The sequence below is a fragment of the Typopeltis vanoorti genome, chromosome 18 (genome assembly GCF_054136105.1).
Source record: "Typopeltis vanoorti isolate ZY-2024b chromosome 18, IOZ_Tvanoo_1.0, whole genome shotgun sequence".
In the NCBI taxonomy this organism is placed as follows: domain Eukaryota; kingdom Metazoa; phylum Arthropoda; class Arachnida; order Uropygi; family Thelyphonidae; genus Typopeltis; species Typopeltis vanoorti.
The window spans coordinates 49,073,905-49,101,644 of NC_143566.1; the positions used below are offsets into that span (position 1 = coordinate 49,073,905).

The 27,740-nt window shown below is 36.4% G+C and overlaps 1 protein-coding gene across 1 annotated transcript; it reads left to right on the plus strand.

The window, feature by feature from the left end:
* The first annotated feature begins 476 nt into the window (after positions 1 to 476).
* Positions 477 to 27,650, plus strand: LOC150096650 (15-hydroxyprostaglandin dehydrogenase [NAD(+)]-like). Its single transcript, XM_090408485.1, has 8 exons — positions 477 to 517; positions 14,665 to 14,771; positions 16,850 to 16,973; positions 19,112 to 19,218; positions 21,393 to 21,489; positions 25,169 to 25,245; positions 26,878 to 27,020; positions 27,375 to 27,650. Exons 2-8 carry the CDS (start codon positions 14,679 to 14,681, stop codon positions 27,469 to 27,471), a joined length of 738 nt encoding a protein of 245 aa, XP_090264611.1. The 5' UTR covers positions 477 to 517; positions 14,665 to 14,678; the 3' UTR covers positions 27,472 to 27,650.
* The last annotated feature ends 90 nt before the right edge of the window (positions 27,651 to 27,740 follow it).

Sequence of the window (27,740 nt, forward strand, 5' to 3'; positions counted from 1 at the left end):
TAACCTACCTCCATATGAGACCGGCTAACTCACCTTTCGTCGAATGAGACCAGATAAAGTTCTTCATGTCACTGATGGGAATCGAACCCAAGTCTTTCCGACCAAAGGGCTTCGTCAATACTGACTGAGCTACGGAGGTTTATTATTTTAACAGATTTTAAAAATGAATTGTGGTAATAGTAACTTTGTGGTAACAATAATTAAAATCAGTGAACTAAGTAAAGGAAGGAAAATATTCCAATTCAGCTCCCTCCCCTATTTAATTTTGTAATAAACAGAAAGAAGGGCAGCATTTCAACTTTGATTCTCATTGCATAATTTTATATTAAATATGCCATAAAAAGCTGAATTTATCCGTATCTGTCAACATCGTCATGTGAGGTTTCAAGCACCCAATGCTCTTCTTGATGTTTTGTTATCAGCGAACTTGACTTTTAAGCCGGTTTTATCGCACCGAAGACAATAGAAAACAGGAACACACACGTTTTCACTTTGGAGCTGAATGCTGAGGAGAAAGGTAAGCGGACTTTTATTTTTTGATTGCATTCGTTTCAAATTTACGTAGTGTTCACTGGCAGGCGGTCAGAAAATATAATATATTTTATATATTATACAATTCTGAAAATATATTATGTCGGACTTCCTGCATTACGAACTGAAGATTATCGATTAAACTCGGGGCTTAATAACGCAAGATTTCAATAAAGTCGGGATTGCTTAATTTCTTAACAAAATTTACTAGCTTTCCTGGTATTTTGTTGAAAACATCAAATTGTCAGCGTCTGGTTGGTTATTTTGAGTATTTACAAACAGAATTATGAGGTTTCGATATAAAAAAAATATTTAGAATTTGGTCTCAGTTTCAGATTTGAGAATTACATAGTGTTAGCGGTTGTACTGGTGACAAGTGGTATCTTTAGAGGAAAAAGTACATTTTCAGAGGCCAAAAGACGTACGACCGAGAAGTGTTTATGCTAAGAATGGCGAAGTGTGAGTAGACAAAGTAAACATCTGGATCTTGTTTGGAGATTAGAGTGTTATGAAAGATAAGGACAGGCTAAGTGAGATATTTCTAAAGAAAAATCAGAACAGAAAAGTTTAACTTTTATTTAATAAATATCTTGATGTTTTTACAATTTTACAGTAATTCTATCTTTTTCAGAGAATGAATTTTTCTCAATATTTAAATTTTTCAATCAAACTAAGACCAACAAAAGACAGGTTTTAACTAATAATTAAAATTATTAATTTTTTAAGTCAACCTTTATGTGAAATATTATCCTATTTTTTATTTATTTTTCTTCGGACTTCTGAAAAATTCTTCCAATATTTATGCAGAGTGAGCCATGCTGGTAAAAAAAGTTTAATACGGACTCTAAGCTAAAACCTTATTTAGACGAACTAATAGGAATGCAGCTAAATACATTTTTAGTTTATTGGGTATATACTAAACAGGTGTTTATTATCTCTACGTCTCTTATGTGAATAAATAGTAATCAGAATTCAACACCGTTATTGAGAATGACTGCATTTCAAACATTTAACTGCAATTCTCAGGTAATAACAGAAGCAAGAGGAACTCAAGTCGCACGAAAGACTCCTTTGTTTTAATATTCGGAGAAGTTGAATAATGCTTACCAAAGGATGTATGATTTACTTAAAAGTATATAAAAGAGATAATTAAAAAGAGAACAAAGGATTTTTATTCGTTATCCGTACGAGTAGTTCAAGGACAGAAGTTTAGACTTTCTTATCCATCATTCAGAACGATTGTCGTAACAGAAAACAATCAGCCTTATCCACTTATCAAACAGGTAACTTTTTTAATATTTTTAATAGATAACAGGGTTGAGCAATTTTTCATCTCTTCAACGGCAGTTTGCAAGAATCGTGTATTAAGAATGAGTCATACAAAATGCGTGTGTCCTTCAGCCTGTCGTTATGCATAAAGCGAAACCTCATTTGCGAGAGCAAATTTCCTCCCACACGTTACGAGACCGGCTAACTCATCTTCGACTGAAAAGCCATTAATAAAGGTTATTATTGACGTCAGTCAAATACAATTCTATCCAACTATTTAGGAATGGAGTCTCCTAGTTTCAATGAAATCAACTTTAGCCATTAAAGAAGTAAAACAACAAGTCAGTGCTAGTAAAACAACACTACATCATAGAGGATAATTAAAACAAAAATTAGTTTACTTTATTTTCCTCCCTTCTCTCATAGATATTTATATGGAGACTTCTTATTACATTTCTATCTGCAGTGCGATATGTTGGAATATCAATACCAAAGTGTTAGTAGTTCAATTCGCTATTTACATTCTCCGCTATATATGTGAATTTTTTTTTTCCTTGGAGATAATATATATTAAGGATACCAAGTAATTTTATAAACTTGGTTTTTTTACTCCTTCTCCCAAGTAAGCAAAACAGTTGAGTTTGCGCCTGAACGTAGTTCAATTCTAAAAGGTAGTGATTCGCTATTTACATTCTCCGCTATATATATTGTACACACATACGTATACGCTATATGCATACAATATACATTCTCAGAAGAGGTGCTTAGATTAATCGGAGACGGGTGTGGAGTTAATCGACCGTGAGATTCGGTGATTGATACCCTTGGAGGGTAATGGATGGCAATGCTGTAGCCAAATGAAGTTCTAACTGAGGCTTGGATATTGCTGTTACCCTCCTGCCATTATCAAAGCTTTAATAGCTCAATAACACCTTATCCCTACACTGTCCTCTACTCATAACGCGGAAGATGAAAAGCATTCTTGCTTCGCTCGTTTAAGCCAGTCCTTATAAGGACTTAGATTAATCGGAAGAGGTTATAAACTACTAAAGAGGAAAGCCAGAAATAGGATGACCTGGAAGAGTGATCTCTCCATAGCGACAGGGACGGTCCTTTAGAATGATAATGATTCATCAGCAAACATTAGCAACATCCATTGCAGTAAATGGAATGAAATGATATATATATATATATAACACGTTGTACATCTCCTCTAGGAGACATGCTTTGTATTAAGGGTAAATATTATATATCATTTCATTCCGTTTACTGCAATGGACGTTGCTAATACTTGCTGATGAATCATTATCATTCTAAAGGACCATCCATGTCTCTATGGAGAGATATTTTAGTTTTAGTAATACAGAGCCTTATCAACTTTACATATAGAAGTTGCAACAAGGTATTTTTATTTTTAATAAGAATCTCTGGAAGAGATATAGATGTAATTAATTTTTTAACTTGGGGATACTGTATATTAGGGTTACCAAGTAATTTTATAAGCTTGGTTATTTAACTCCTAATCCCAAGTAAGAAAACAGTTAAGTTTGCGCCTGAAGCATAGTTCAAGTCTAAAGATGGTACAACACCAGGGCAACTCATTGTAAAGGTAGGTAAATCTCTGATCACTATTCTTAGTATTTCCCATAATGTAAAGCACATCACTCTAGAAGATGTATACTGCAATACATTATGCGTTAAATAACTAAGATTATAAAATTACTTGGTAACCCTAATATACAGTATCCCCAAGTTAAAAAATTAATTACATCTATATCTTCTCCAGAGATTCTTATTAAAAATAAAAAGACCTTGTAGCAACTTGTATAGGTAAAGTTGATAAGACTCTGTATTACTAAAATCTTAGTATGGTATATGGTATATATCTTGGTATGGTATATGGTATTTAGGGTCTAGCTACTCACTGAGGAGACCTCAAAAAAGGTTGAAGCCGGTCTGGGTAGTGGCCCCACCCATAATGTATTGCAGCATATTGCAGTATACATCTTTTAGTGAGATGTGCTTTACATTATGGAAAATACTAAGAATAGTGATCAGAGCTTTACCCACCTTAAGAATGAGTTGCTCTGGTGTTGTACCATCATTAGATTTGAACTATGTTTCAGGCTCAAACTTAACTGTTTGCTTACTTGGGATTAGGAGTTAAATAACCAAGCACTAGTACATCCATGACCAGGTCAAATAGGTAGGGGCTCAGAGCTGATCCTTGTTGTAGCCCTACGACAATGGGGAAACCTTCTGTCATGCCGACACTAGACCTGACCTGAGTTTCTGTTTCCTCATACATCTCCTTCACCAACCTCACGTACTTCTCCGACACCCCCTTCTTCCTCATACACCTCCATACCTCCTGCCTGGCCACTCTGTCGTATACATTTTCCAGGTCTATAAATACCATGTGCAGATCTACTTGCATCTCTCTATATTTCTCCATTAATCGCCTTAGCGCAAATATCGCATCCGTTGTCCCTCTTCCTGGCATAAATCCAAACTGATCCTCACCAATTTTCATTTCCTGCCGTATCATTCCTTCAACTACTCTTTCCCATATCTTCAATGTGTGTAACATCAGCTTGATCCCTCTATAGTTGCCACAGTCTTGAACATCTCCTCTTCCTTTGTAGATTGGGACGAGAATACTTTTCCTCAATTCCTCTAGTATCTTTTCCTTCTTCTTCTTCTTCGTCTATGATCTCTTATGCTTTTAAGCGTCGAGATTTTGCCAAAGAGATTTCCATGCCGTCCTGTCCAAGGTTTGTTGTTTTGCTTCTTTCCAGTTAATTCCCTTCTTTTCCAATTTTTCTTTAATTTCCTTTTGCCAACCTTTCCTGGGTCTGCCTATGTTTCTTTTCCCTATTTTCTGGCTTTCGTATACAGTTTTTGCTATTCTTCCTTCTTCCATTCGATTGAGATGTCCAAACCATCTCATTTGGGCTTGTGTTATGAATTGATTCAGAGGTGCAACTTGAAGGCTGTCTCTTATGGTTTGATTTCTTTTTCGGTCTAGTCTTGTTTTTTGTGCCACTTTCTTGAGATATTTCATTTCAATTGTTTGTAGTTTATTTGTGTTTCCTGTTGTTAAACACCAAGACTCACAACTGTATGTTAATGTTGGTAGGAACACTGAACGGTACACTGCCAGTTTGGTATTTTGGGTGACTTCTTTCTTATCTAGGAGTGGGCCTTTCATTGCATAGAATAGCTTTGTTCCCCCCCTCTTACCTGTTGTTAATTTCTGTGTCTAGTCTACCATCTTCTTGTATATGATCCCAAGTATTTAAAGGAGTGGACTTGTTCCAGTTGGTGATTCTCTATTTTTATTGTGTGTTTTTGTTGATTTCTAGATATGATCATTGTTTTAGTTTTATTTATATTTATGGTCATATTCCTTTTCTTTGTTTCTTCATGCCAAAATGTTGATATTGTACTGCAGATCTTCAGCTATATTTGCTAGAATCACTACATCATCTGCAAAAGCCATATGTGATATCCTAGTTTCTTTCAGTTTCCTGTATCCTAAGTGGAACTTTTTTGTTTTTGTTTGGCATGCCTTTAAAATTTCATTCATTACTACGATGAAGAGAAGAGGGCTGAGGATACAGCCTTGCCTCACTCCTACATTTGTTTCAAATTCTTTTGATCTATTATTACAGGTTCTTACATAATTTCTATTACTTTTGTAGAGGCTTTGTATGGCTGCTATTAAGTTATCTTGTTTTTCTTTAATGTTTGCCATATTAAGTGTCTGGGAACTCGGTCAAAGGCCTTTTCAAAATCTATAAAACATGAATGTAGTTCTTTTCCATATTCCAATGTTTTCTCTGATATTTGTCTAAGACTGAAGATAAGATCCTGTGTGCTTCTATTTTTTCGAAAGCCATATTGCATTTCATCCAGCGTGTCCTCTATTTGATTCCTAAGCCTCGCTTCTAAAATGCGGGCATATAATTTTCCTGGAACGCTTAAAAGCGAAATTCCTCTATGGTTTTCACATTTGCGTTTGTTTCCTTTCTTAAATATGGGGATTATTATAGCTACTTCCCAGTCTTTGGGAATAATTTTCTTTTTCCATACAACATTGAATAGGTGTAAAAGAAATTTTATGGCTTTCGTTCCTAAATTCTTTACCATTTCTGGTGTTATTTGGTCATGGCCTGCTGATATGCCCAGTTTTATTTTATTTATTGCTGCTAACAGTTCATTTGCATGAATTTCTTCACTCTGATCTTCTATTTTCCTTGTGTGTCTTGCTCTTAGGGTTCTATTTTTTCCATGTACTGCATCTTCCAATAATTCTTGAAAGTACTGTTTCCATCTTTCCATGATGTCTTCGGAATTTGTAACTTTCCATCCTTATTTTTGATAAACTTTATGGGGCATCCTTTCTCTGACCTCATTCTTCTTAAAACATTATAGAAGAGTTTTTGGTTTCCTTTAAAATTTTGTTCTAAAGTATGTCCGAAGTCTTCCCAGCATTTTATTTTCTCTGCTTTCACTAAGGTTTTAACTTTATTTCTTTGGTTGTTGTATAGTTCTCCATCAACCTGCAGCTTTGATGTTATATATCTCTTCCATAATTGCTTTTTCTTTTTGATTTCTTCTTTCAGTTCTTCAGTCCACCAGGGTGTTTTATGTTTCTTATGTTTATTATTTAATGATACACCACAAATTTCTTTGCTTGTTTCTAGAAGTGTTTTGAACCTGTACCATAGGTTTTCTACATCTTGATTTTTTCTTCTTTCTTTAGTTTGTAGCTCTTTATCTTAACATTTATTTCCTTGCTACGTTTTCTACATTTTTCAACTTTTATTTTATGGATTGTTTCCAATACTAATAAGTAGTGATCACTGCCTATTTCAGGACCTCTGTAGACACTTGCATTTTTTGTATACTTCCAGTACGATCTGCTTATGATGGCGTAGTGGATTATAGATTTTCCGTTTCTATTGGGCTCTTCCCTGGTAAACTTATGGATTTCTTTATGCTTGAACATAGTATTCGCTATTACTAAATTATTTGTAAGGCAAAGATTTATTATTCTTTCTCCATTATTATTCCGGGTTATTTCTCCTTGTGATCTCAACACTTGTTTCGTTTCTTCATCTACTTGATCCCCTGCCGGCCAATTAGGTCTCCTAGTGGTATGATATGCCCTTGAACTTCAATTGTTTTTTGTAAGAGTTCGAAGAATTCATCTTTAATTTCATTATTGGCATTATCGTTTGGGCCATATGCAACAATTACAGTGAATACTTGGTTGTCTGATTTAAAATCTATAGTGATTGTCAACAACCTTTAGTTTATTAGTTGCCATGTAGTAATATATTCTTTGAGATCTGGTTTAATTATGCAGTATCTTTTCCTGTTGGGCTATTTTTTTTTATCAGATCCCATAACATATCCACGCCCTCACTGCCCAAACTTTTCCACACTTCCCCAGGTATCTGGTCTGCCTCCACAGCCTTTCCATTCTTCATTTTTCTTAGTACCCAATCCACTTCCTCTCTACTTATGTCTTGCACCGGTCTCTCGTTTGCCTGTCCATCCTCACACCTCTCTCTCGGATTCTCCTCATTTAGTAGTTTACGGAAATATTCTTTCCATCTTCCTCTGATTTTCTCCTCCTCTTGTAATACTACTCCTGAGGCATCCTTTATCTGCTTGACTGATGTTATGACTTTCGAGTCCTTATCTCTGGCTTTCGCTATTCTCAACAGCAGAGCTTCACCACCGTTTCTCTCTAGTTCTTCATAAACCTCATCAACTGCCCTCGCTTTCGCCCTTGCCACAGTTCTCTTTGCATTTTTCTTCGCTAATCTATATGCCTCCTTGTCGGCTCTAGTTCCAGTCATGTCCCATTTTTTTCTTTGGTAACCCTAATGTGTATATATATATATATATATATATATATATATATATAACAGACAAATAAGTCAAATTTGCGCCTGCACGTTTCGCAAGTCTAGGTGACCCGCAAAGTTGTGCAAGTCTAGGCAACTCGTGGTAAATGGAGTAAAACCAGGTATAAAATGGCTTGGCATCTTTAACATATATTATACCCAAGGTAAAAAACTTCCTACATCTATCTCTGATCCTAAGATTTTTATTTAATAAAGTCAAAGCACCTTTTGGTAACTTGTTTTGGTAAAATACTTATAAGCTATGTATCACTTAACCTTGGTATTTCTAAGCCTGGCTGCCACTGACGGGACCTCAATAAAGATCGAAACCGGTTGGAAGCTTGGACGATGAATGGCAATGCTGTAGCCCGTGAAGTTTTAACCGAGGCTCGGCTGTTGCTGTTACCCAGGGCCTGCGTGGGGGAGTAATGAATGGCAAAGCTATAGCCTGTGAAGTTAACTGAGGTACGGCTGTTGCTGTTACCCATCCAAATGAGTAAATGAGCGTTTCTAAGTTTCTGATCTTGCGGGGAGCTCATTATTGGGTTATCCGGGAGATTTTACAAGTTTTTGGAATGATATCCCGCACTTAAACAAAGGGAAACCGGTCTGGGTAGTGGCCCCTTGCCTTTAATGCATAGCATCACACATCTGCTCAAGGAGATGGGCTTTGCATTAAGGGTAAATATTAAGAATAGTGATCAGAGCTTATTCCACCTTTACCACGAGTTAGCTAGACTTGAACTACTTTGCTGGTCACCATCATCATCATCAAATTCCTGAGATGTATCCTCAAGGGGTGTACAAGATATGATAGTACTACATGAAAAAATTACATCGTTACTAACTGCCTACCTACAATATTCCTCCAGATCAGTCTGTTACTTGTCAAGACACGAATATTATCAGATCTTATATTTCTGTCGTCTAAGGCACTTTGTACCCTATCAAACCACCTATATCTTGGTCTTCCTCTGGGTCGTTTTCCTGCCACCCTGGCAGAGAACACTTGTTTTGCTAATCTTTCTTCGCCCATTCTGTTTAAGTGACCATACCACCTGAGATTAGCTCTGCTAACGCATTCCTGGATGCTGACAATGTCAAGTTCTTTCCTAATATCCTCGTTTTTAATAAGATATTGCCATTGATGGCAATATCATATTAAAATAATCTTTCTCAGGACTCTCTTATTAGCGGTCTCTAAACTTTGGTCAAGTGTTTTACTTTTGACCCAGCTCTCAGTTCCATAAGTTAAAACTGGTTTGAACACTGTCTTGTATACAGCTAATTTAGTGTTCCGAGTAATTTTTTCCTTTTCCATATGCATTTATTCAATTGACTTCCTACTATACCAGCTGTATTGATTCTATTGTCTATTTCCATATTTAATTTACTATCTTCAGTAAAAATCGTGCCTAAGTAGCTGAAATGTTTTACTTGTTCCACAGGTTCCCCGTTCACAACACAGTTGACATTTTCAATAAGTCTGCCTATTTTCATTGTCTTTGTCTTTTTATTGCTGACCTTCATACCATATCTATTACAACAGCTATTCAATTTAGTCAAGGAATCTTGCAGACTTGTAGCGGATTTATTGATAAGTACAACATCGTCCGCATAAAGCAAAGAGCTGACATTAACATCTCCAATTTTGATATCAGGTTTAATACCACTTTCCTTCATAATGTGATCCATATAGATAATGAATAACAGAGGGGACAATGTACATCCTTGTCTCACACCAGATTTAACATTAAATGTACTTCCTTCAATTCTAAGTGCTGACTTACAACTCAAATAAATACTAAGTAGTGCTTCATATAATGCTCCATCGACACTATATAACTGTAGCGTATTGAATAGCTTCTCTCTTGGCACCTTATCATATGCTTTTTACAGATTTACAAAACTCAAATAGAGATCTTTGTTATATTCCCATGCTTTCTCGGCTATTTGTCGTAAAGTGAAGATCTGATCCTGACAGCCTCTATTTGGCCTAAATCCAGCTTGTTCTTCACCAAGCTTTTCTTCCACAATTCTTCTCAACCGTTTCTCAAGTATACTTGCATAGATCTTGCCAGGAACACTCAGGAGAGAAATACCTCTGTAATTCTCACATTCAGTTTTATTTCCCTTTTTATATATGGGCACTATGAGAGCTCTATTGCAATCATCGGAATTCGTCCCTCTGTCCAAACATTCTGAGCTATGCAGTGTAGCCACTGTAAGACTTTTATACCACCGTACTTAAGCATTTCTGGTCTAATATCATCTACTCCTAAAGCCTTTCTAAATTTCACGCTTTTGATGGCGTTGTTTACTTCAAGTATGGATATGTATTCCTAACTGCATGCCTGTTGAGAGTTTTTCCCCGCTGTGCTATCACTACTTGTTTCATTTAGGAATTTCACGAAGTAATTACTCCATACTTCAAGGATATCTTTTTCTCCCGTTTTCATGTCACCTTTATTCTCTAAATCCTTTTACAGCACTCTTTCCTCCATTCGTAAGCTTCAACAACCTCCAGAATATTTTGCTGCCTTCTTGATATTTATTTTCAATGTTCTTGCCCAAGTCATCCCATGACTTTTGTTTAGCTAGTTTTATAGTGTTTGGCTTTCTTACATTTGTCTCTGTATTCTCTAAGAGCACAAACTGACTTATTTGCCAGGAACTTTTGATATGCTTTCTTCTTTTCCTTCACAGCCTCTTTAACTTCCTGTGTCCACCATGGAGTTCTAATTTTTCTATCCTTGCAGACAACTTCACCACATGCCTCTCTAGGTGAATCAATCGTAGCTTTCTTCAAGGCTTGCCACTGAATCTCCAGGGTTTCATTGCTATTCTCAAACTCTTTCATTTTTTTTCCAATAACCTTTGTGTTTTTTAGTCTACAGTTCACATCTGACACCTACTTAACTGTTATTCGCTTTAAAACTTTCTTACATGTTATTCTTTTCAATGTGGAATTCCATTTTATCCTGCTCAAGATGAAATAGTGATCGCTTCCAATTTCAAATCGTCTGTACACTCTGGTGTCCTGCACCAGGGAGAAAACATCACTATCAACAATAACATAGTCAATGAGACTTTTCTTATTCCTTGCGTGTCACCTGCACTTGCAATTCGTGCAGGAGCAAACTTGACTTGTTTGTCTGTTTGCTTACTCGGGAAATGAAGTAAAACCAGGTTTAAAATAGCTTGGCATCTTTAACATATATTATATCCAAGGTAAAAACTTTCTACGCACACCACACACACACACACACACACACACACACACACACACACACACACACACATATATATATATATATATATATAATTAATCTGATATAAAGGCCGCAAGCCCTATAAGCACGTGCCATTTGTGGTAAGAGTTAAAGAATAAAGGAGGAATATCTTCAAATTTTATTTGAACAGCTGGGGATTTTAATCTTTAGGGAAGGCATAGTGGGGAAGACATCCAAAGAACAGAATAAGATGGAATGAAAGAGGCAGAGAAGTTGGTTCAAGTCCGAGTTTACAAACGGACTGTAATTAGAGTGGTGGTTAGCAGTGTAATGATTCTGCAAAAGAATGGAGGAAAAATAGTGGCCATTCCAGCAGAGTACTCTCAATGAAAGTATCTGTAGGGGGGGGCGCAGAAGGCAGAAACTGAACGTCTCTGAGCGAGGGATTGAAGAGGGTCAGTTAGAGAGGGATCATTAATAGGCCAGATGGCCCTCTTCTGGATAGAATCAAGCAATCTTATAGAGGATTTTGTGTGTCATACCACTTCAAATATGAGAGCAATACTTAACGATCTGTAATGTTTTAGCAATAATTTGGGATTTGTATAGAGTTAGCAGCTGTGAAAGGATGAAGTAGTGTCTTCTGAGAAAAAGTGCACCAAGATTTTTGGCTGCTGGAGAAGTTATAATAGAAATGCGTTTGTGTCAGTCCAAGAACGCAAACGTGATCGTGTTTGGATATCACAGTATTACTGAAGGTAAGGGAGGGATGCGATCTCTTTCTTTCAAGACACCAGAGAGGACTGATTTTGGTAGCATTGAAGTCCACAAGGTTGTCCTTGCCTCACTGGGATATAACTAGGTGATCGGAGTTCAGGCCTCTGATCGCAGTGCATCTCGATGTTTCTAATACTTCAGCACTACAAGGCTCATCAAAGGAAAGGAGGAATTGAGCATTCCGTCGTCAGCAAAGCTATGAATAGGATCGAACGTCTGTGAGAGCAGGTTATTTATATACAAAAGGAAGAGGAGGAGGTGAAAGAAGGGAATTCTCTGGGATACTTCTGCATTGATGGAGAAATCTGAGAAGAGGAAACAGTCCAGCATGATACTTAGTTAGCAACTAGTTGAAGATTTGGAAGTCAGGCCATAGGATGGCAGTTTACTAAGTATACCCCTGTGCCAAACCTGATCAAATGCCTTTGAAATGTCTAAGACAACAATTTGAGTTTTCTACATTTTTCCGTGACTTGAGTTCAGACGTGGGTGGTGAAAGCAAGAAGACCAGCTGTAGATGACGAGTGTGCGGAATCAGTACTGCTGGTCACCAATTAGTTGGTAAGTCTCTAGGTTGCTCAAGAGTTGGTTGATGATGACCCTCTCCTCAATTTAAGAGAGGAGTGACAGCGATTGCACGGTAGTTCGATGGACTTTTATCACGTTTCTTTGATAGGCCTATGTATGGACCAGTTTCCTTGTTGTAGGATAGATGCCAGTTGAATAGGATAGATTGAATAGGCGATACAGGATAAGTGTCAGTTCTGGGGCACAATTTTTAAAACAGTAGGTGGGATACCGTAATGACCAGTGGCTTGTTTGTGTTCAGGTTACTAAGGATTGTTTAGATTTCTTTATGAGTAATATCTGTTCTTGGTAGAGTCGAGGGAACTTTGCCCAGGTGATTAATGCAGGAATCGGAACAGAAGAGTGATGCCAGTAAATTAGCCTTGTCTTTAGGTTAAGTAACTACAGTACCATCCGGATGTAGAGTGGTGAAAACGTAGGTGGGCAAACGTTACGCCCAATGGCCTTCGCAAACGGATTAGAAGGATTAACTACCATTTGGGAATGATGGGAGTTTGCAGCATTTGGCCCATTTTTCTGATTCTAAAGTTCTGATTTGATTTTAGTGATGATTCTTTTACAGCAATCGAGAGCTGCAGCATAGGCAAAGTGAGCAGCTGGCGTTTTGGTATCGAACCATTCATAGTATGCAGAGGTTTTTTCTTTTACTGCGTTGGCACATTTTTAGAACAAAGGCTTGAATGGTTGTTGAGAATTTGGAGTGCAATAAGGGATTTAAGCCTTCATTTATGTGAGGATGATTTCTGTTATTCGGTCTGAGCAGGTGTTTGGATCAAAGGAACTGAAGAAGTGGTCGGACGGTGGGAAGGAGGAATAGAAGTCACAGAAGTCGTCCCATTTGTCGACTAAAGGACGCGAGACTGAGAACTGGCAAAAGCGACTTGTATGAGGTTGTGATTTGAGTTACCAAGAGGGAAACTGAAACCACAGTACACTTCGAAGTGGAGCTTGTTAGAGGTGAAGTGCTGCAAATTGGAGGGAATTGTCAGATATTCTGGCAGGAAGATTGATGATTTGTGATAGATCATTGCTAATGGCAAACCCCTCGTTATCCCTGTCTGGATGATCGGTGAAACTGGAGAAGAGAAGCTAATATGAGTTATGGACGCTAAAGTACTCAAGCAGGATGACCTTACTATTGGAAAATTTCTACCGTAGAAAGATGAGCTTAAAGAGAGATAATTGAAAAGGTTCGAGTAGTTAACGAAATTTGTGGATCGATTGAGAGAGAGCATATGGATACAGCAGGTGGTCTGGTAGGGAAATTTTGAACCAAAGAAGATTAAACAGTGGGGATGCGTGGTTTTGCAATCTCTCGTATAGTGTGTCAGTTCTGATTAATGCTCAAGCGTTGCCCTTGTGGCGGAAAGAATTGTGTAATGTGTACTTTGGGCAGTTGAGATGGACAGTCCTAATTGTGGTTACAAGTTGCGGTTTAGATAAGAATAATAATTCTCGTTTAGATGACTGTAGGTGGTGGAGCACGTCGTTTAGATTGCTGCTTAGATGAAGAGGATTGCGAACCTATTTTATAGGAAAGAATGTTGTTGGTCATTTGAGGGTTTTTATTGTTTTTTATGACTTAACTTTTGTTTTGTGTTCCGCATTAAATCGCAATTCCTTGGGTTGTGATCCATTGTATGTGATGAAAAAGAGGTAAAAAGGAAGTGGGTCATGCATTGAAAGGTGACAGACTCGCAATCAAACCTCCCACACAGAAGAAATTCGGTCTCTTGTTCATATGTGGCCTTGACAGCCACTTCCCTGCAGTCACTGTCTTTGGTCTTCCTCCAGTTGCAAAATACATGGTTGTAGGATTTGATGCTAGCTGATCGGGAAACCTCTAGATTCGGTACAAGCTTGTGTGGTTCGGCGCGGTAGGGTATGGGACCCCTACAATGCGATGTTTGCTATTGAGACAATCACTCTTGCTGAATGTGGGAAGGGAGTGATGGAAACAAAAATCGGAACACTTGTTCTAGAGACCAAATATGGCCGCAGTCACTTGAGTTCTCTATCTGTGAGGAAAAGATTCGAGCATAATGTTTTCTTTTTATAAAGAGGTATTGCATAAAGAAAAATTGAACAGACAACACACCAAAGAACGTTGTACTGGTACTTGAAAAACTGGACTTAAAGAAAAAAATAACGATTGTAAAGAATGAAAACAAGCAGCTCTAATAATGCTTGTCACGAAAGAAAAAAAGCAAGCACGAGCGCGCGCGCGCACACACACACACACACACATGCAAAAGATGTACATACCATACATTGGCTGTCCTATTATTCAGAAAAGGTACATTTAATATAGAACCGAATGTTCTAAGTAATTCTACTATTTTCAGAACTGCACAGCACAATGGAGCTCGAAGGAAAAGTAGCCATCGTCACAGGAGGTGCTAACGGGATCGGGAAAGCAATATGCGAGGCTCTTGCCAGTCACGGTTGCAAGGTAAGTACACAAACTAACATGTAGAATTGTTTAAGAAACTGTAGTAAAGCAACTGCATATTTAGGTATTTTTAAAGTTAATATGCTAAAAATAATGCTAAATATATCCATGCTGAAAGAGAAGAAATTTTGTTTCAAACGAAGAAAACTCGAAATCAAAATAGTTTCAACTTTTTTTGCTGACAGATTATAGGGTTATGCTTATTTCCTTATTCACTAGTGGCAGACACTATGTATTATGCAGGATTTAAGTTAAGAAAATGTAATGACCATTATACTATTATATTGGGCATGTTCAGTTGCAGAGATATCTTATTGATTCCATCACCCTAGGATAATGCGTTATCATAAATTACACGGATGGACAGGAATCGCAAGGTATATTTAGTGCCGCTAGTGATAAGAGCATTAAGAAGTATTATAGAGCATTTAATGTTATAGCGCATTACAGTATTATCCCTTTTAAAAATATCTGACCCATAACCTTCAATTATTTCTTTTGTAATCAAAACCAAAGCAAACACAAAATACTCCAGAAGACGAAGTATTCGCTACTAGTTTGAATACAAACGAAACATTTTATATCCAAATCCTTACTTGGTCATATCCACCATACTCTGGCTCAACGATCATTGCGGAAGGGATTTTAACTTGTATCATGCAACCTTTTGATGATGGTTAACAGTGCAAATGCAATCGATGTGGAGATTCCTGTAATGGTGAATGATGAGACCTCTCCTCACAGGCAGTCAACTGTGAATATCCGGAATCGAATTTAAGGAAAGAGCGAAATCGGTTTAAGTAATAAAAGATGCTCTAAAAAGGTCATGCATGATATGCTGCTATGAAACGAATATACACTCGGTGACCAAAATATGCAGGCATTATCCTGATAAATAGAAACTACCAGAAACACAGGAGTGACGATAATAATGCAGCAAGCAGCTTATTCAAATCGGCAGTAGAATCCCTCGAAGTAATTATCTCAAGTGCAATCGTAATTAATAAATCCCGTGGTCTGAGTAACGTCTAATACCATAGTGGGAGAGCTTATTATCACCACAGAAGAAATAAGGTTCCGAGAGTATCATGTTCGGTAAAGGCGTGTGATTTGCTGTCAGTTTTTCTGTTTGCTGTGATAAGGAATTTATCGAATAGAGTTGCCCATTAGTGTAAAAGTGCATCTTTAAAATAGGACAAGGTTTTTAGTTAAAATATAAACGGGGTTTTGTAAATCACACATGATAATTGAGGCTGAACTGCTAATGTTGAAACTGAGTTCTTCTACAAATATTTTTGAAGAGAATATGGAATTTTAACGGTTGTACACAAGACGTAGTAATCTTCAACCATCCTAGTAGTAAATAAAATGTTATTATATTAAATATTCTTATAAATGTATCCGATTTCGTCATCTTAAAAGCAAATCTCATCTCATTTGGTTTGGTCGAACCACCTTAAGATGTTAGGTGGTTCGACCAAACAACTTAGTTTTATCATAAGCATAAATCATGTCAAGACAGAGCCGATTATTTCAACCTGCCTAGGTGTGCCAATTGGGGATTTTTAGACAGGTGGCAGATTTGCCTATTTTAGGGGAAGAAAAACAGAGGTTTCTGGAAGAAAATCCTTGATTCATCCATACAGCATCAGCGAACTGTTAGTTGAAAATAATTTGTAAATATTCTTCGCCTAATAGATGATATTCGAACCCACACCTCCAATCAAAGAATACCACCGATACAAAACGAGCTACGGAGGCTCTTTGTAAAGACAATGGTAAATTCAAAGTGAAAGAAACCACTTGACTTCAACAAAATGATAGCCATCCTCTTTACTGAAGAATGACTACCTTGTATCAATATAATCTGAACTGTAAATTCACAACGTGAGAGAGAATTTTAAAAAAAATAAAACATAAATTAAATAAAGGTATAAAATCACCTTCGGTTTTGAAATTATACGTTAGCAAATTATTTTTCTTTTTCATAGAAACAAAATAAATATACGATTTGTTAAGGGATATTACATCCCATATAGTTTTTTATATAATCTAATAAATATTCGATGTTAATTTAGGTGTGTATAGCAGACGTGATCGTGGAGAAAGGTCAGTCCACTACCGCCGAGATCAATGAAAAACACGGAAAAGGAACTGCAATGTTCGTAAAATGCGATGTCAGCTCCGACGAGGAATTCGAAGGTAAATATGCTTTAGCTACCTTGTATTCCGGCGTACAAGTCGACCTGGCGTATAAGTCGATATTGGAATTTTTTGAGTTTATTTGAGTTTTTATTGTATACTCGTCGTTTAAGTCGACTCGAAAAATTTCTTTCAAAATAAAAATTATGAGAGTTTTTAAGTAAAATTTTTATACAGGCGTCAACCACTTGGATCATAACTTCCTTTTTAGTCCTTCCATTCTTTGTTTTAGCAAAAGATATAAAAGACTTAGTTGACAAAAGGAATTTTATTTTGTATAGACCAGTTGACCAACAGTGAACTCAAGTGCAATGGCTCCTTTTAAAAGAGTGAAATATGACGCGAGTTTTAAGTACAAAGTGATTAAATTTACAAAAGAAAATGCTAACTGTATTGCTGCACCTCAGTTCGGAGTAAAGTTCGCGATTGGAGAAAAAATGAAACTGTAATAATGAAAATGCCAAAAAATAAGTGCGCATTACCGAAAGGAATTTGTAAGTGCCCTATTCTGGAAAATAATGTTGCCGTTTGGGTTCGAGAAATTCGCCAAAATGGGCTCATTACAACGAGAAATAATATTCATTTATTTGCTTTGAAGTGGGGCAAAGCAAATAAAATGGACAGCGAAAACTTCAAAGCTACAGTAAGTCGGTGGAGCCAGTTTATGGAAAGGAGAAATTTAGTGCTTCGACTAAAAACGAAAATCGCATAGAAGCTGCCAAAGCATTTGGGTGATAAGTTATTAAGTTTTCAAAGATTTATAATTGCTAAAAGAAAGCAAAAAATTATTTATTGTATCAAATCAGAAATATGGATGAAACTCCAGTTATGTTTGACATGATCGGGAATAGAACAGTAGACTTGAAAGGAAGTAAAATTATTTCTTTAAAAACAACTGGACATGAAAAAAGCCGTTTGGCAGTTGTACTTGTTTGTATGGCTGATGGTTCTAAATTAAAAGGGACGATAATTTTTAAAATAAAAACAATGCCAAAGTTAAAAATTCCAAGAAAGGTTTTTGTCCATGTTCGTGAGAATGTTTGGATGGACGAAGCAGGAGTTAAGCTGTGGATAAAAAATGTTTGGAATACACGACAAGGTGCAATAAAAATCCAAACAGTCTTTTACCGTGGGACGTGTTCAAATCCCATTTAACGGAGAGTACGAAATCTTTATTAAGAGAGAATAATACCAATATGGCAGTGGTTCCAAGTGGGTTAACCTCACTAGTGAAACCGTTGGATGTTTGTATAAACGAGCCATTTAAAGACAGTTTACGAAAACAGTGGAATGCGAGGATGCAAGAAGTAGAGAAAAGTTACGCAAAAGGAGGTCAAATGCGACATGCGTCTTTGGTAACTATGTGTGAGTGGGTAGCGAAAGCATGGGATGAAATAAAACCAGATGCAGTAATAAAATCTTTTAAAAATGTGCTGGATCTAACAAATTAGATGGCTCGGAAGATGACTTTGTTTACAATGATGACGAAATTGATGGTAAATCTGATGGAGAAAACGAATACAATTTATATGACGATATACCGGAAGAAATTACAGAACCAGAGTACAATGAACTTTTCAGACATTCAGACAATGAAAATTAAATTTTAATTATGTAGTTTCCTACCTATTTTCTTTTGTAAATAAATAATTATATAACATGTAAATAATTTTTTCTGTAAATAAATTTGATATAAGTTGAAATATTTTTTACATATTCACCCTTTTTGTATAATGCTAATAAAATTAACAGAGTATGATACGTGCTAGTTTTTTCTTGGAAAGCAATCAATTTTTGACCGGGCGTATAAGTCGACCTAAAAAAATGTAGTACTTTTTTTTAATGCTGAAAACTCGACTTATACGCCGGAATATACGGTGTTTCGTTTTTTTTAATAAATACGAAATTGGTAAAATACTAATTTCTTAATCAGTAGAGCAGTTCGGGATGAGAAATAAGATATATAATGGAACTGAAATTTTGTTTACGTTAAATCTTTCCAACAACAAAAGAGCGGCTTTCGGGATTATATTAATACCATCAAAAATATGCATATACATATATATATCTGCTGTCATAATGAAATCAAGCACACAGCTAATTATTTATTCGTTTTTTTTTTCCTTTTTCATTTGAAGGTGTGTTTCAGGAGGTGATTACAAAGATGGGTCGAGTGGACATTCTCGCTAACAACGCTGGAACGTGTTCAGAAAAGAACTGGCAAAAGATGGTGGATGTTAATCTGGTAAATAATGTTTGATTTTGCTTCCAACCACGAAAGGTTTATTTTTAAACCTTATAGTACAGTCATACTGTGAGCAAGTTAAGGGTTTTTATTGATTTATTTTGTATTTTCTACATATTTATTTTTTACATAGAACTTTTTCATTTCACTTCATGCCTTCAATAAGCTGGGGAGTGGTCTCACACAGCAGATGAAATTCATCTTCCGCCTAAAGACAATCGCAAGCATCCATGTGTACAGTAGGATTCGAACCTACAGCCCGTCGGTTGGAGAGTGGATACGCTAAGCACTTGGCCAACCAGAATGGCATAATACTAAATATATGAACGTTATGAAAGCACTATTGGCAGGTCTCATCTGCCATGTTTAAATGTGCTGTTAATAGAAAGTCTCTTTCACAGTTATCTGAAACAACACGTTCATGTATATAAGAGAGAAGATTGGGTCTCGGATGTCTAGAGAAATTAATGAGGGATGATGATCATCATCACCTAGACGCCCAATGCGATAGTAATTGACCTTGATAGAGGAATGAAACATGTGATAAGGGGGGGGGGGGATGAGAAGGAAAGGACGGGGTATCAAGCCTAATCGAAGATAACGATTAGGTCATATCAAACTGGAATTTTGTTGTAAAAAAAAAAACAACTTACACGAAATATTAACAGAATTAAGGAGTGCTATCTGGGAAACACCACAGCTTAATGGAAGGAATCACGCTAATACAAAATCCCCGACCATTGGATTTATTAATCCGACAACACGTGTGTTCACGAAGAAAAAGTAGATGCATGTTTACCTGCTACTTCTGATCCCAAATGATTTAAGATATTATGAATTTCCTAATGGAGGAAAAAGTAAAACTATCGATGCGAACTTTGAGAAGCCAACCAACTTCCCAACTTAGTTGGGAAGTAAATTTTGTAAACTTTGTACATCGGCATGGACACAGCGGCAATTAGAAGGAATAAGCTTGATGAGCAGGTCAACTAAAGCTCAAAAGAAAACAGATCTTAAATCTGGTGATCTCAACATTATCAAAATGTAAGAGGGAGCAAAGTAAAGATCTTTCTTTCAAGAAATAAACAGGACTGTTTTCATATCAATGAAGTTCACTCGCACTCTGAAGGAATCTATTTCAGATATTGGTTAAGAAATATCTTGAAGCTTGAATCATTTGAGCACTACAAGGTTTCTAGAATGAACAGGAATGGAGAATACTGTCGTCAGCAAAACTACGGAGAGGATTTGTATTTAGAGAGTGAGAAAAGAAACTCGATGTACACAAGAAGAAGAGCGTAGGCCAGAGGCCTGGGATATTCCAACACTATGCATATTTCGGTCTGTATCTTCAGAAGCTGCAAAATACTTCTTTTCCATATCCCATCGTATCAGTTGGGGGAAGCTTTCCGATTCTTGCGATACATCATTCACTCATCTAATGTGAATTTTCATTGCTCTGTTCAGTACTGAGTTAATCTGCCTCGATATCTGAGATATTTTATTCCTTGGAGAATTCCGGTTTTCTTCTATTATATATAAACCAGCAGCACCTTAGTGCTGCTGGTTTATATATAAGTGGTTTACATAAAGTGGAATTTGTGGTAATTCGTGCAGTTCATGAGGTTTCTCCATGTGATGAACTGAAGGCTTCTGGAAAGCCAATAATAGTAATAAATGGTTGTTTAATATATATATATATATATATATATATATATACCCTATAATATAAAATGATAAGCCTTTTTCTGTAACGATTTTGTGTCACGTTTTTTGTCAAGTTATTTGAAACGTTTCGAAACTCAGGGGCTGCCTTGAGTGTCGAGGCTTCAAAATTCGAGTCATCAGAATTCAAGGAAAAGAGGTCCGGAACTCGGGGGGGGGCGCCGTAGGCGTCAGGGGGGGAGGATCCTCCTAGTATATAATATATATATATATACACACACTTACATAGATGCATACATACGAGTAGAAGTAATAAATAAAATTTATTGTTAATACTATGTGATTCACTTTTAGAAAAGAGAAGTCAATTTTATTTGTTAAAAGTAGCATCCCCCCAACCATATTCACATAGACATATTTATCTACCATCACTCCAAAATGGACCTCTCTTTATAGGAAAGTACAAATTTAAATTCCACCCTATAACTGTCTCTCTCTTTTATTTTCAGAAAGGTGTGGTGCGTGGGATTCAGCTGGGATTGCGATTCATGGGAAAAGACCAAGGTGGACATGGTGGAAGAATAATCAATACAGCCTCCCTAGCAGGTAATACTAACGAAATCTTGACATTTTTCTGATGTCATTCAAATTCTTACTCAAGTAAAAATACAAGGAAATCACATTCGTTTCAAATTCCACAAGGAAATTTTGAACACCTACTTAACAAATTAAAAAACTGAGGCAGTGGTAGAATGGAAAATCAAAAATCCAATAAATCCAGAATTTAAGCTCTTTAATTCCTTAAATTCATGCAAGAATTTAATGACACTTCTATTCTCAATTATATATATATATATATATATATATATATATATATATATTAGAAAAATAGAAAATAAAAAATTTAATAGAAAAATTAGTAAAGATATATATATATATCTTTACTAATTTTTCTTTATGCTTTCAGTGTGCACTATTCAGCTCCTAAATCACAAGCGACTTTTGCCAATGGCCCATAATCAAATCTTCCAAATGCTTCTAATGTATTTGTTATCCATAAATACTACACCAATATTTCCTTTTCTCACACATTTCTAGAAAGAGTTATTATACGTCCGCGCAGGGATGCTCAACTCAAAGAATTCCACTTTGAAATGTTCAACTAAAGCTAGTTCAGAGGAGGAAGGGAGAGTCAATTAAGGGAAGTAGCGCATCGACAGGGAGGCTAATGGGCCCCCCCCCAAAGAAAAAGAAAAAAAACAATAGAAAAGTTTCAAAAAATCTGAGATAAAGAGCCAAAAGGTTTCACTTCGGCGATGCAAATACTAAGAACAGTAATTGGAGCTTACTCCCCCTTTACTACGAGTTGCCCCAGCAAGTACTAACTGTTGGCTTACGGGTGGACTCGCGAACGTTTATAGTTTTTATATTCGGCATGAAACTCTTAGATTTTCTGTCTTAGAGTTTCTTATTCGACTAAAAAATAATGTTGGATTCAATATCACTTAATTTGAATAATTTTCAAAAAATTGTTTCCTAATTAAAATTCTCTTCTTTTTATTTATGTTGTGTCGTGTCTACTATTTCTATACTACTTATGAATTAGCGATCATTGCAGATGCTCAGTCATAGGTCGTATGCGATACGTAGTGTGTATTCTCAAATCGTCTACTATACTTAGAGCCCATCCCCTTCCAGTTTAAATCCTGAGTACGCTACTGGTTACGGAAAATATATTTAAGTAGATAATCAGTTATTAAACACTATAAGTGCTGTTCCAAAAGAAATATTTCAGATTCCAGTTTTCATTTGCTGAAAGTTAATAAGATATTAAGAGCTGGAGTTGACTTTTATAGACTCCAAAGTACAGACAATTAAGTAATATCTTTTATATGTCTTGTGTGTGTGTATAATATGTGTGGTATACGTAGAAGACTCTAGTGGATCCACGAATTATACTTAACGAACTGATCCCCCCCCACACACACAATGTAGATGGGATCATCATTTTTCAGGGAAAGGACGAAATTATACTAGGATCACCTCATATATAAAAAGTTCATGTATTTTTTTTTAATGTCAATAACACGCAATGACGAAAGAAGGTAATATTTAGAGAAATAAAGGTACATCCATTGATAAATGGAAATGAAACACTGCAGGGGTGAACGTATTTCACAGAAAGGGTTCAAAATAACCTTCGTTTGCTAGCAACACAACTGTTTGAGACTTCTGATTGGTAGTCTCAGCAGCAGAAAATTTCTGGCTAGTGTCTGATGGTACTGCATGCATGTTCAAATCCTGCACTTTATGAACATTCCCCACTGGGAGTAGAGTATACGAATAATTTCAAGTGGTCCCACAAATCAGAACAAAGAATTTTGATCAGATGACCGAAGCTGGTGTAATTGGTACACTTCGATCAATCCATGTTTCCGAAAACATTATATGAAGATACCTGCGCGCCTCAAGTGTGAAGTCTGGGGAAGCGCAGTCATGCATTGACTACATTTTTTTTTTTTTTTGGATGGCAAGGCAAAATGTTTGTTGCCAGATTTCTCAAGAAGTCAGGGTACGAAGGTATTGCAAGTCTACTTACCACAGTCATATTAAAATCTGTCTCCAAGGATTCTACTCGTACTTTCATGGTAGATATCATTGGACAATTCTCACTAAATAACTTCATGTGGATTTTGATTGGCACCCACTGCTTGGAAAGAAGTCAATAGGCACCCCATGTGCAAGGTGTATCGTGCCGTGTAACAAGTTACTCGTTTGTAGTCAGTATAATTTGGAGGAATAAGATGCAACTGTGTCCAGGTGATGTGGCCGCGAGAAGGGAACTGACAGAGTTTGAAAGAGGCGTTTTGATAGGATGCCACGTTTGGAAAATTGTTAACCTGAGATGGCCCAATTTGTCAACAACCAGTGATACTATACTCTGATAGAAGCAAAAGGAGTCAAGTGGAACACGAATCTATGCAAAAAACTACAGAATCGGGTTCACAGGATGGGTTTCCATGGTATTAATTATGCAATATATCCGTCCAACGTTATCCGAATCAACATGCAGCGTCGGCTCTTCAGTGATAATGCCTAGAGCGTGTACAAAGGTGTGGAATCTTAAAAGATTTGTTATTGAACGACGAATCACGTTACACTTTCTACGGAGCAGATGGACGGGTGTGAGTGGTGTTGCGCAAACCCGATGAACGTCTCTTATTAGAGTGCGTGATCCCAACTATGAAATTTGGAGGTGGCGGTGTGATCGTACGGTTCTGTTAGCTTGACTTCGGACTTCTGTTTGCGATGCCACGAATATTGAACTCAGAAAGGTTCTCTAAGTTATTTATGTGAATGTCAAATGAACAACGATGAACAACGTTTAGTCTTTGAAAAGCAATAGAGAGAAACCGTTTGTCCAACGTATACCTGTAGAATTTGCATACAAAACACTAATCGAGGACTGGTAGTTCTAAGTTTTCTGTTGTTTACTTTACTTGAGTATTCTTCAGTTTCCCATTGCAAAAAACTGGAAAAAAATGGAGATTTCTGTAGTTCAGCCAGTATCGGCGTGTCTCTTCTGTTTGGAAACGCCTTGTTTCCAAATCTCGTCCAGATCACGAAGAAGCGTTATAAGAGTTTTTTCTTAAGGGTTGAAAACAGGAACTGAGCCTGTTTGAACACAGCAATTAACAGGACGTAATTCGGACATAATTTCAAATAACAGCATGAAACAAACTGCAACTGTCTTGCTCACAATGAACCTGAAAGCAAGTCCAGGCGAGTCCTGCATGGGACTATGGTTATTTACGATCACGTGATTTATCGAGTCGTGTCTATGGCGATGTTTCGAATAAATGCACCAAAGTACCTCGTTATACCGTGCGTGCACTATTACTGCGTAGTTTGAAGAGAATGTCGTGGGAAAAGGTTATTGGCCTGTAGAAAAGGATTATCCATAATAAGTCACCCCTGAGATTAATTTGAAAATCAGGCAGGATTCATGCAAAAAACAGCGAAATGTGGACTAACAGTTATTAAGGAAGACTGGTTCCAAATACTTGACTCATCTAATATCAAACTGGTGGAGAGTGTACTAATAAAAGTTACAAATGAAGCGCGTAAAATTTAGCTTTTTATACTGATCTACTATTTACTTTTAACACAATGCAATATTTAAGATATTTGCATATATAAAAGGTTAATGCTCTCTTGTTTTTCTTCAAGGAATTTCGTAAGAAAGTGAAAATGCTTACAAAGCAACGTTTTAATTTATTTTTAGGTTTGATTCCATTTCCTATACATGCAATCTATAGTGCAACTAAGTATGGCGTGGTTGGAGCGACCCGCAATTTCGGAGTAAGTAGTCCAATATGTAGACATTTTCAAGTGTTTATTTATTCACCAATATATCAGTAAACTGCAACCCGTATTTCGTTAGAAAAATTATCTAAATTAAATGAAGGACACACAAGTTACAGACAAAAATACAGTTGCGGTTGTATGTAGTTTGAGAACTGAACACTAGGAGAGACGGTTGGATGTATTTAGCGAAGTAGAGTACAGTGCCCTCTCGCGATGAGTCCTCGGACCCCTGGAGGTGTCACGTAATAATAATAATAATAATCTTAAAATTTCCATAGGTGATAAGAAGTGCCAAATTTTCACAGAGTATTATCTGTATTCTAAGATTACATGTCAGTATTATTTAATTCAAAAATATTTAAAAACAGTATTTTAAACAGAGATTTGCTTGAATTAGAACCGATGTTTGTTAAAAATAAATCTATGATGATGTAAGTTTCTAATTAAACAGCAAAAGAACACATATAAAAATTAGGATCACGTATCTCCAATAGAGAAAATGATAAGTGAAATGATGGAAGCAAGATGAAAATTGCGGAATTCAAGAAAGATGTAATCAGTCTAAACAAAACAACCTGTAAAATGGCGTAAGCTAGATGCAGAGGTGAAGCTCCGGATAACAGAAATAACGGAATTTGTGTCTAGGACTATGATCATTTTTGAAGCGAGATGTTTGACGGACACACGATGTGGCTGACTTTGCTAGAAAAAAGTTAGATTTAGGAACGGGCATGAAGTAGGCATTTAAAATAAGAAATCAAAATTTGCGAGGGGTGAAGATTGCATTAGGCGTATGTGAAACCCGTGAAAACTTCAAAGTTCTTAAAGAAATGTGGGATGGATTGGCAATTTGATTGTAGGAAGATGATGAAGATGTACTGTTTGAAGGATGTTCGACTATAACAATAATAATAAGTTACACGTTTTAAGACAAAACCTCACATATTTCCCGTTTTTTTTTTTTTTTTTAAGAAAGTACTTGTGAAAGTTTACTTCATAAGATTCAGGTGAATGTGGCTTTATCATATCAAGACAGAACGATATGATTGTGGTATACTCCTCCATCCTCCTCAAAACCTAGCTGCCTATAATTTTTTTCTTCCGAGGTTGGATTCAGAACGCGCAGAACGTTTATACGTTTTTTTTTTTTCTTTCCATCTGAATTTCCAGAGTTTCCGTAACGGAAAGTAGTCGAAGTTTTCATCTTTTTCTCAGTCGGTTCAGAAGAACACACACAATTTACAAACATAACATACTTCCACATAGCTCGAATTCGACCATAATTCCAACTGACCTGTTATGATAACAGTGCAACTCAGAGTACGAGATCTGAGGACACTTCAGGATTCCAGACCTAAGTGTAAGCAGTCCCGAAAAATATCTTAATCACACCCATTTGCAGGAATGACAGAAAGAAAATTTAACTAGGGAATAATAATATGCAGTTCATCCTGAACTTTTTTTTTTGGTGGAGGGGGGGACTCGTATTTTTCATACTATACTTCAGTGAACGTACGCTATAATTTAACTAAAGTGTTCTCAATATGTCACTCATTAGCTGCTGTCGTCCTGCTAAATTAATAGAAAATCAACATATTTTAACTGTTTTTTTTTCTCTCTTTACAGACTGATTTTTACTTCACGAAATCAGGCGTGTCGGTGTGCACTGTTTGTCCAGGGGTAGTAAAGACGGATTTGTACTTGGAAGGCATAAAGGAGTTTAGCAGTGAAGAGGTTGCATTAATAGAAAGAAGAAGCACGGTTATTCGGTAAGCCTTCGAGAGCTGAACAGTTTTACAGTGAGAGTGCCCTAAATGCAAAGTCTGTATTCTTACAGAGAGCGTTCGATGGTACTCAACCACCGAACGCTCAAAATATGCAATTACATTTTCTATTTCTTGTTCTGATTATTATAAATATTAATGGTTATTTCTAAAATAATGTTAAACAGGATAATATCTGAAACGGTGTATGTTTGCGGTACTAGTCAAGTAATTTTACACATTAAAAATGCAGCAATTCACTTCATGAAATAACTTTCCTTAACCAAAATAAAACAAAACTAACGAGCTTTGTCACACATTTTATATGACTCTCCTGTTCTAATTTATTATTTTTTCCAGTCCCTCTGATGTTGCCGAAGCCGTGCTGAAACTATTAAAGGATGGCAAAAATGGAGCCGTTCTGAAAGTGGCCAAGGACTGCGTCGAATATGTGTGAGAGACATTTCCTCTTTTCCTAATGATGAAGGATGGAAGAAGAAATTTCCTTGACTTATTGTGTACTTTTAAAAGTAAATACGCATTATAAGAACCACAAGACAAATTAGTATTTTCTTTAGAAGAATTAATTATTAAACATTAATCTAATATTTCTAATAAATTTCATTTTTTTCTGTATTTTGCATTGAATTCATTTACTGTATTTCTCCGATACTTACGGATCATTAAGCCTAAGCCCAAGAGAGTTAAATTACATACAAGACATTC

Bases quoted from the DNA above. Each gene is read 5' to 3' on its own strand.
- LOC150096650 (XM_090408485.1), top strand. From the start codon at position 14,679: ATGGAGCTCGAAGGAAAAGTAGCCATCGTCACAGGAGGTGCTAACGGG. The intron at 25,246-26,877 runs GTAAGTAGTCCA...CTCTCTTTACAG, and splicing joins GAGCGACCCGCAATTTCGGA to ACTGATTTTTACTTCACGAA. The intron at 27,021-27,374 runs GTAAGCCTTCGA...TATTTTTTCCAG, and splicing joins AGAAGAAGCACGGTTATTCG to TCCCTCTGATGTTGCCGAAG.